Consider the following 10852-nt stretch of genomic DNA (forward strand, 5'->3'; position numbering starts at 1 on the left):
TTCTTAGACACAATTTTTCTTGTTATTCAAACTGGGATTATTTTCCCCTTTTGGAGATTACCTCTCATTACCTTGCAGCTACTTTCTGAATTCCAATTTGCCTCTAAGGTTGTAATTTTCTCTCTCTGTCTCTCTCTCTCTCTCTCTCTCTCTCTCTCTCTCTCTGTGTGTGTGTGTGTGTGTGTGTGTATGAATGCATATATTGTATTTTATTAAATCTAGAATGCATAGACTAGAAGATACATCACTGTTTGGTGTACCACCATTAACAAGTATTATTTTAATTGGTCAGAAGAGAGCGAAAGTATGATCATCTTAATAAACAGCAAAAATAATTGATAGTTTTTAACAGAGATTTTATTATAATGCTACACACAGGAATGTAGGAAACAAATATTCTCCCTGAAGATTATTTTTAAAAGAATTTATCTCAAAGCTAGAGTCAGTATTATGTTAACTGTTAAAACACTAGAAAACACTCCATTTGCAAAGATAGTAGTTATGATCACAATTACTTAACACTTTGAATGTTCAAACCATTTCATTATGCAACTGATCCCAAAAAAAAGAATTACAAGTAGTGAAATGGAGAAGTAAAATAATCATTATAAATCACTATATGCAGATGATATAATTTTCTATCTGCAAAGACAAGAGAATGATCATTTAGTAAGGCAGCTGACTTCTAATTCAACAAACAAAGCAAATTACTTTTTTGCATGCATGTTAATCAGGTACTAAATATTATACAAAAATTAAAAACATTTAATATAGGTACTAAAATTCCATATTCTTTTATGTACTTTATCTACCAGATTGAGATGTAAGGTTAAGCAGTCTATTTTTAGTAACTGTCGCATACATACATACACATGTATCTTATACATTATAGGTTTCTCATTTAAAAATCTCAAAAAACATTAATGATTGATACAAAACCTACATTATCTGTTTGTATAAGAACTCTTTATAGTATTCACATTCTTCTCTGTATGGTAATATACATACTTTCATATATCCTAATTTGTGATATGTTTGGATGGTGTTGATTCCAAACATACCTTTGTAAAATTCACAAAGTTATACACAATGAAAGAATCTTGAGGAAGTATAAATTTATATAATATACAAGAATTTCTTATGAACTATTTTTTCTAACATATTCAAGATGATTCCCTAAATTCTTTGTGACCTGAGAGCTCCCCATCTTTAAACCTGTACCTCAGCCACCATAGCACTGACAGAGAGGCCTGTCTCAGCTTCTTGTTTCCAAGAATCAGAACACATGAGTGACCTGAAGGATAAGCCAGTCCCATCATCTCAGAAAGAATAATAATTTGATTTTCCTTCAACCGTTCAGAGATCCAAATTGATACGAAAAAAGTCAGAAAGAAAACGGCATAGAGTAGGAGGAAAGTGATCACAGTTTGCATAACTCCTCTGTGGGCCTTGGTGCTGACGTCTCTGTATCCTTTGACAGTGTGCTGCATCTTCTTGCGATGTTTCCACAGGGAGAAGCTGAGCAGAAGAAAAGTTGCCAGGGACAAAGTAAAGGGAATTAAAATGAACACAGTGCTGGTTAATGCAATAGCACTGGAAAATCGTATAAAGTTGCATGAAGCAGAACTGCAAGTCATGTTTCCTCTGTATCCATTGATGCTGGCATTTATATGAATGTTTATCAGTAAAATATTTAAAAACAAGAGGACCAAAGTCACAAGAAGCAGCACTAAAACCACCTTTTTAACTCTCCACTTTAGGTAGAGAAAAATAGAGTTAGAAAAATTGGCTATCTTGAGAAAATAAAAAGTACCTAGGATTGTAGCTAACCAGACACTAAAATGATTGGTCACTGTCCAGATATTAGTAAGCATTCTTAACAGTTTTTCAGTGGCAAATAAAGCTGGGAAAACCACAGATACACACCAGCTTCCAAATATTGACCAAACCAGACTAATTCTAGAGATTGCCAAAGCAATGAGAAGCTGATCAACTAAAGAGATCTTTCTTCTCTTGACCCAGTCAATACAGTTCACCAGTACTATGAAACTATTTCCTAAATTTCCAATTATAAATTCCAGAATTAAAATGAATGTAAATATGCTCTTTATGACACCATCCATTCTGTAAGAGAATGCCCCAATGTCTAATATCACTGCTGAAGACTTCTTAATGCATTCATCTAAAATGCTATGTATATCTGATTCTTGAAAATTCAATAATATATTCCCTTTAAAAAGGGAATGTTAAACCAGCAAACATCCAGATTTACTAATGGCTGGGTTTAAAGCTCTCGTCACAAAGATCTCTGTATTTCCCCAGACAACTCAGCTGAGCTTCATCCAGATGCCGTGTGCCTCACACACAGTAGGCTGTAGTCTTTTGTAGCTGGTGAGAAAGGAAACACTGAATTCTCATTTGCAAACATGCAAATAAAGACATATTTATTTTCATTGGTTTGTGGTTTTTTTTTTTTTTTGTCTTATCTACATATTTCAGTCTGTCAAATTGAGTTCTGGGGAAGTATCTTTACAAAAATTGGTATATGAAACTTTCTAAGCACTGAGGATTTTTACATCAGAGTTTGGGTGGATAAAAATGGGGAGATGATGGTTAAAGTGTACAGAGCCTCAATTAGACCAAAGGAATAAGTTTTGTTTTGCTTTTTTGAGATCTATTGAACAGCATTGTGAATATGGTTAATATTAGTGTATTGTACATTACAAAATCGCTGAAAAAGTAACTTTCAAATGTTTTGTCACCATAAAAAAAGTTACCTGACATTTGTTAATATATTATCATTTGAATATGTTAATTAGTTTCATTTAATTATTCCACATAGTATTCATAAATCATAACAACACCTGATACCTCATAAATGTATGCAAGTAAAATATGTCAATTTATTATAAAAATAAAGAAAATAAACAAAAATCAGATGGCTTTTTAAAGTTAAGTCTGTAAAGGGACTTATTCATAGTTATCCGAAGTTCCTCCTACAAAGTAGCAGAGTTTTCTAATAATCTTGTTGAAGACATTATTCCTAGAATTCTGGGTACCAAGAATAATACTTTTCTATTATTTTACTTTTTACAAGTACATGAACACCAAACGTGCGCACACATGCGCGTGTGCACGCGTGCACACACACACACACGTTTATTTGGGATCTAAATCTTTTTCTCTCTTCACTTTAATAATTCAGGCTTTTTATTTTCAGCATTTATTATGCATCTAGTTCATGTTTAGTACTGTGATAGTGTTTTTTTTTTTTTTTTTTTTTGAGACGAGTCTCGCTCTGTCGCCCAGGCTGGAGTGCAGTGGCCGGATCTCGGCTCACTGCAAGCTCCGCCTCCCAGGTTTACGCCATTCTCCTGCCTCAGCCTCCCGAGTAGCTGGGACTACAGGCGCCCGCCACCTCGCCCGGCTAGTTTTTTTTGTATTTTTTAGTAGAGACGTTTTTCACCATGTTAGCCAGGATGGTCTCGATCTCCTGACCTCGTGATCCGCCCGTCTCGGCCTCCCAAAGTGCTAGGATTACAGGCTTGAGCCACCGCGCCCGGCAGTACTGTGATAGTTTTAAACACATTTAAAAAGACTTGCAAGTTTATATTAAATAGTATTAAACGTAAATATTCTGGAGACTTTGGAAATATTTTTTCTGTACATGTGGGAAGGGGTGGAAATCTGCCTGTTGTCTCATAAAGCAGTCACTGTGTTTGAACGAGTTCATCCACGTAGCAAGAATCCTTATTCTGTGCCTCTCCCCTGCCCAGTAGGGCACATTGCTTCATCAGCAACTAATACCTTCAGATTTTTTTCACATGTACTCACTCTCCCAGCAAGCTTGCTCCATGATCCTCACTACAGGGACCAATGCAGATAAAGGATGACATACTGTCTAGCCAAGATGGGGAAATCAGCAACCTGATACAGTCATTCTTCTTCAATAGCTAAAAAAGTAAGTAAAATGAGCAAAGCACCAATGAAACAAATTCAGCAACAGCTACCGAAGAAAGTAGAAAAATATGCCTCATAAACGTCAAAGATGACAGAGAAAGAAGTAAGGTGTTCCACTGTGAAGAACTGATCGCTCACCTTCAGTCCCCTGAAGCAATACTGAGCAAAAATAAAATAAAAATAAAACCAAAATATCTTGAAAACTACTGTATATTTAGTCAAGAGCGCTATTGAAAAGGCAAACTCAGCTATCATGGGCAAATATTAAGGAAAAAATCCCAAGGCTAGAAGTACAAACATACTATCCATGTAGAGACAAGAAGGTTACCCTAGCCTTGCCATATCCAGGTAATAAAGATGAGGTTGGGAAAAAAGACAAAGAGAAAGACAAACTACCATGGTGGGTAGGGGTTGTGTGGTGGGTTCTGCTGAGACTTCATGGATACTTTGAAAAGAGAGCAGAGCTCAAGTCTCCAGTGACAGCTACAAGAATCCCAGAGGGTCTCGCCCAAAGGCCCTCAGCACTTGCATCATTCATGCTGGGTTGAAAACACTAGGTTTTCATTGGAACAACAGATCTTAAGGAAAGGCAATCTTGTTCAGAAAAAGAGTGGTAAAAATAATAATTCCGACACATTACATCCAGAAATTAGAATAACAAGTCAGTTCCTCAGAGAAGAGCAGTGTGTTAATCCATTTCAGTGTCGAAGTTACATTTAGGTATATACAGAACCGATTAATGTGTTTCATTTTAACTTTTTTATGCATCAAAATTTATGTGCTAACTGTATCAAATGCAGAGTAGAAACTCGGTTGAACAACCATCATCCTGTCCATATATTTCTCTACTGAGATTATTATATCTATAATGAAAATTCCCCATGTGTCAATCAACACCTATATTGCTGACTTTTCTTCTCACTTTATTTTTTATTTTTAAATTTATTCTGGGAGTGCATGAGATAATTTATTACTTTTAAATGGCAAAAACTGCAATTACTTTTGCACCAACCTTGTATATTAACAAAATTCATAAATATCAAATCCATGTAATTCAGATATCCTTTTTCTTAAACATTTCTCTCTCCTTTACAAACATTTGAATCATTCTCTTCCAGCTATTTTTAATTACATTACTGTAAACTGTAGTCACCCTACAGATCTACCAAACACTAGGTCTTATGTCTTTTATTAAACTTTACATTTGTACCCCTTAATCAGTCTCTCCTCATACCCTTCCCCCTTATCCTTCCTGGCCTATATTGCTTTTAAATTTTAGATGCCAGGTCACTGTAACTCTCATTTAGCAGAGATTAAAGTAAAAATATTGAAACTTCCTTCATCTCCCTAGCTTTTTGGCAGTATTCCTGTTTTTTTTTTTTTTTTTTGAGACGGAGTCTCGCTTTGTCGCCCAGGCTGGAGTGCAGTGGCGCGATCTCTGCTCACTGCAAGCTCCGCCTCTCCGATTCACGCCATTCTCCTGCCTCAGCTTCCCGAGTAGCTGGGACTATATGCGCCGGCCATCATGGCGGCTAATTTTTTTGTATTTTTAGTAGAGACGGATTTCACCGTGTTAGCCAGGATGATCTCGATCTCCTGACCTCGTGATCCACCAGCCTCCGCCTCTCAAAGTGCTGGGATTACAGGCGTGAGCCACCGCGCCGGACAGGTAGTATTCCGTTCAAATGTAACTTTGACTACTCAAGAAAAAAAAACTTTACATAATGTGATCTATGTCAATATATATAAATGGATAAAAGTATACATATAATCACCAATCTGACTAGCATACAATGCGATATCATCTCACACCAGTCAGAATGGCAAGTATTAAAAAGTCAAGATACAACAGATGCTGGCGAGGCTGTGGAGAAATAGGAATGCTTTTACACTGTTGGTGGGAATGTAAATTAGTTCTACCATTATGGAAGACAGTGTGGGGATTCCCCAAGGATCTAGAACCAGAAATACAATTTGACCCATCAAACCCATTACTGTGTATATACCCAAAGAAATATAAATCATTCTGTTATAAAGATACATGCACATGTATGTTTATCGCAACACTATTCACAATATCAGAGACATAGAATCAACCCAAGTGCCCATCAGTGATAGACTGGATAAAGAAAATGTGGTACATATACACCATAGAATACTATGCAGCCATAAAAAGGAATAATATCACGTCCTTTGCAGGGACATGGATGAAGCTGGAAGCCATCATCCTCAGCAAACTAACATAGGAACAGAAAACCAAAGACCGCATGTTCTCACTCATAAGTGGGAGCTGAACAATGAGAACTCCTGAACACAGGGAGGGGAACAACGTACACTGGGACCTGTCGGTAGTTGGGGGGAGAACATCAGGATACAAAGCTAAAGCATGCGAGGCTTAATACCTAGTGGACAGGGTGATAGGTGCAGCAAATGACCATTGGCACATGTATACCTACGTAACAAACCTGCACCTTCTGCACATGTATCCCAGAACTTAAGATTAAAATATATATATATTTTATATATATATAAACATTAACTGACCAGAGTATAGCTGCTGGTAAATACAGTAAGAACAATACCACTGCGTCACTGTTTTATGTCAGGGCTATGTCACATCTACTTTTAGTTTAATTGATATTTTGCAAAACGTCATGCTAGTTCAATATATTAATTATATTACACTAAGTAGTACCCAGTAGCAGAAAGTAGGAAGTTCCCTAAACATAGTAAAATACTGTAACAATGAACAGAAATAAAATATCAGAAGAAGAGAGATAAACCTCAGCAGATTCAGGAACCTAAAACACCGGTGATGCTTTTAGGGGTACAGTGGTCCTGGTCCACATGTCAAGACATCATTTTTAAAGTAAATGGAATGTTTCTCTATATATACTTATCACTAAAGAAGAGGGACAGTATTTTGGGGGCCTATTCGGATTTGGGAGGCAACATAGACCACATTTGAGGATATTGCTCTGATGTACTGACAGAATTTTCTTAAGGGCTACTGGTCTCAAATGAAACCCAGAACAAAAGAGGGCTCTACAACAGATATAGGCTCTGGCCCAAGCTCCTCTGCCCATTGTGCCAGATGAGTCAGCAGAATTCAAAGCTGCTAGAGGTATGCATAGTGGGCATCATAGCACTCTGTACATATCTCTGTTAAGCCCATAGAAGAGAGGAGAGCAAACTCCTAGGGAATTACAGTAAGACCATCCCCTCTTCAGCAAAGGAGTGCCCTCTGTCTCTAAAACAAAAACAGCAGGTGCAGAACATTAATCCAAGCATAGAGCCCCTGTAAGTACAAGCTGCTCTAAGCATAAGACCTTGTGCAACTGCACGTGCCATATGATTGTAAAGCCAGCCATGACTGGAGGACATGAGCACATCTGAGTGGCACAAGGAGTGAAGGAGAACCGTCCCCCGTTCCCCTGGTCAGTACCTTTCTTGACCCAGATCATCCTTCCATTTGGGACTTGAATGGATCACCACACTGTGGGCATGAGGTCTGACTTTCATAACCTCCACCTAGGGACTGGATGACGGAAGGCAGAATAGCAGAGATGGTAGTTTTACCTTAGGGAAACCCTGGTCAAGGGGAAATAGAAGACAGATGACAGCTGAGCAGATACATTCGACCTACTCTTTCTCTTCCATGGAATAATGCTGGCTGTAGTTTCCCCTTGCAGCCCTTCTGGAAAGTGCTGGGAGCCAACTGCACGCATCTGATGACCACCAGCTGTCTCTCTCACCTCACTGTGAAGTGGACACCAGCAGTGTCATAACATACATCACCATACGTAGGTTCACATCTGCTCTTGCCTCAATTTCCACATGTCCTCACTATTGCTGTCCTGGACTTACCTTCCAATTAAGTATCATCACTTTAATATCAGACATTGGCTCTAGTTCTAGAAACAAAACCTGAGGTTAAGATATTCATTCAGTTCTATAATTATAATTCATTCACATTTTTGTGAGTTTATAATATGGCAATTAAAGTATTCATTTAGAAAGGATACTAAAACTATATGCAAATAACATTGTAGTAAGATGTTTGGTAATTGAATTTTCTAAAATCAAACATCATTACTGTTTACACAACAACCAGCTAGAAAATATCATAATACACACGTATCATTCACAATAAAAATATATGCATATATACAAAAATCTTTAATATGCTTTTTAAAAAGTACTGTAATAGGTGCTATCTGATTTTCATGTTCTACCTTGTCTCCACGTCATACATCTGATATAGCTTCATCAAGTCTATATTATGGTGATATTTCCCCTAAAATTGTGGAATAGCCACACTTTGGGTCTAAGAAATGCTTCTTCTTGGATAAGCCTACAATCGTAACCTGAAAGCAGAATAGGAAAATTCATGCTACTATAGATTTTGTGATGACTTTCATTTTCATTGGTTCACCATCACAATATACTTAATTTATGCGTATATTCACCAGTTTACTTGTTCATCAGAATGTCAGTTTTGACCACTTGTTCCATGTGCTGTCTTTTAGGTCCAGGGAGTCAACAGTAAGCAAGATCTGTATGATCTCTGGTTTTTTTGAACCGGGAAAAATGTGTGATAAACAAATAACTAAATCACATGTAGAAATGATTTATCTCAAAGTTTAGATAACATTATAAAAATTTAATAGCACCAAGAATTAATACAGTCATGTAGAATTTATTTGTTGAACAAGGTTATACATTTCCTTCCTATAATAGAAGTTGCTGTCACTGAATATGTCAACACACTTTCTCTCATTTCATCACCTAAAACAAGATTATAATAAAATACATATTTAAGAGATTGTCTATCAGCAATACTTAGATTTCATACACATCATTTTAACATTTACAGAAAATGTCCTTTCATTATGTTCCATCATTTGTATACCATTTTTACACTGAAAAATTTTTAAGGTGGGGAAGATTCGAGTTCTTTTACGTAAAGTTTAAAAATAATTTTAAATGTGGAAGATAAAAGAGATAATTGACAAGTCAGAGGCTCTGAAGTGGTTTAGAATAAAAACTGAAACATTCAACATCAGGTCTCAACTTCAAAAACTGTTTTTTTGACTTAAAAACTGGAATAAATGACATATTTAACTGCATATTGAGATTTATGACAGCACTGAAGAAGTCATAATTGTTTCTTCATCCCTATTATATAAATGATTTTTTTCTCAACTGTTCACATACTTATATCATACTTATATCTAATTTCATTTTCCTCAGTATTGTTTATATTAGACATACATAAAATGTATTCTAAATAGATTTGTCACCCTTGAATTTTATGGTGTGAATCGTTTTCTAACAATAATTCTGTTCACCTTAAACTAAACATAAAATTATAATTCATGATTAAATAAAAACTACCCCAAAGATAAAACCTCATTATTGATTTAGAATTGTATGCCCTTATTATCCAAAAATTAGATGTTCAATGACATTCAAGCACACTGTGGTACATATGTATGGTACAAATCACAATGGAAAGGAGCAATGATTTCCTGAGATAAGCTGTCAGTTCTTAAAAATTATAAATCAAGATCATAAATTTTTCAAATAAAACATGATGACATGAAATACATATGTGAAATACACATGATTTCATAATTCTGAGGAACTTATTACCATATTTTGTGTAATTTGGCAGTTTGGAAAAAATTTGATTAACATTATGTTATCGTACCTGTTATCTTAAGTGTTTTATACACATATACACGCACATACATACATACATACCTTTTATGATAACTTTAGGCAAAAGGCTTTTCTAGGTCTTTGGAAATTACTCAAACACATACTCTACGGAAAAACGAGTAAAACGTATAAAATGTCCCAGACACCATCAGTTTGTTTTCTCCTAGAAAACATAGAAAACACAGGATTTCCCAAAGGTGAATCCAGGAAGTTGAGAGTTTCCATTCTTTCACTCAGCACATAATCTGACCAAAATAAAAAATAATAATAACAAAGAAGGAAAGGACTTTTTTAGCTTCTTACTTCTCCAAATTAGGATGAATAGTGGAATGAAGGATGTATGATTCCAATAGCATGGCAGAGCATGACGACAGGTTTATCGTGCAGCCTCCTAGGTTTCCAAAGCGAAATGATTAGGAACAGAGGAAACTGCACATAAAAGCTTTGCAAACACAGTCTGCAAACTGTGCAAAACACGGTTTGCAAAGCTTTTATGTGGACCTTGGTGCTGGGATCTTGAGCTCCTTTGCCATGAAGCTGCATCTTCTTGAGATGTTTACTCAGAGAAGACATTAACAGCAGAAAATATGTCAGGGACATGGTAAAAGGTATTAAGTTTGCAAGCGTGGATACAGTCAAGTTTGAAAGATGTATCGTGTCCCTCGATTTGATCTTCCAAGTCACTTTTCCTTCATATTCTTTTATCCACACATTCATATACATGTTTACCAACACAAGATGACAAACCAACAATAGCAAAGGCCCCAGCATTATCACTGGAATGACACTCTTAAGTCTCTTTTTAGGTGAAGAAAAACAAAGTTGGAGAAATTGGCAATCTTGAGCAAATAAAAAATGCTGAGGCTACTAGCAAGCCAGATGCTGAAATGGTTGATTACTGTCCAGACATTATAAACAGTAATTCTTAATTCTAAACTCTATGAAGCTGGATTAAACACCGTTGAATACCAATGTAACAATACTGTCCAGAGGAAACCAACTCTGGAGACTGACAGAACAGTGAGAATTTGATCAGCTGAGGGGATCTTTTGTCTCTTGGCCCAGCCAATAAAATGTATCAATACTATGAACCCATTGGCAAAATTTCCAATAACAAATAGGACCACTACAGTAATTGAAACAACAATGTGTAGAAAAGTTATCATAT

At 36.1% G+C, this 10852-nt stretch overlaps 1 protein-coding gene across 1 annotated transcript; it reads right to left on the reverse strand.

The window, feature by feature from the left end:
* Positions 1-335: 335 nt before the first annotated feature.
* Positions 336-2368, reverse strand: LOC116272963 (taste receptor type 2 member 14). The gene has a single exon (XM_031661879.1). The coding sequence runs from the start codon at positions 2121-2123 to the stop codon at positions 1164-1166; it is 960 nt and encodes a 319-aa protein (XP_031517739.1). The 5' UTR covers positions 2124-2368; the 3' UTR covers positions 336-1163.
* Positions 2369-10852: the final 8484 nt, after the last annotated feature.

This window comes from Papio anubis, unplaced genomic scaffold (assembly GCF_008728515.1).
Source record: "Papio anubis isolate 15944 unplaced genomic scaffold, Panubis1.0 scaffold283, whole genome shotgun sequence".
Lineage (NCBI taxonomy): Eukaryota > Metazoa > Chordata > Mammalia > Primates > Cercopithecidae > Papio > Papio anubis.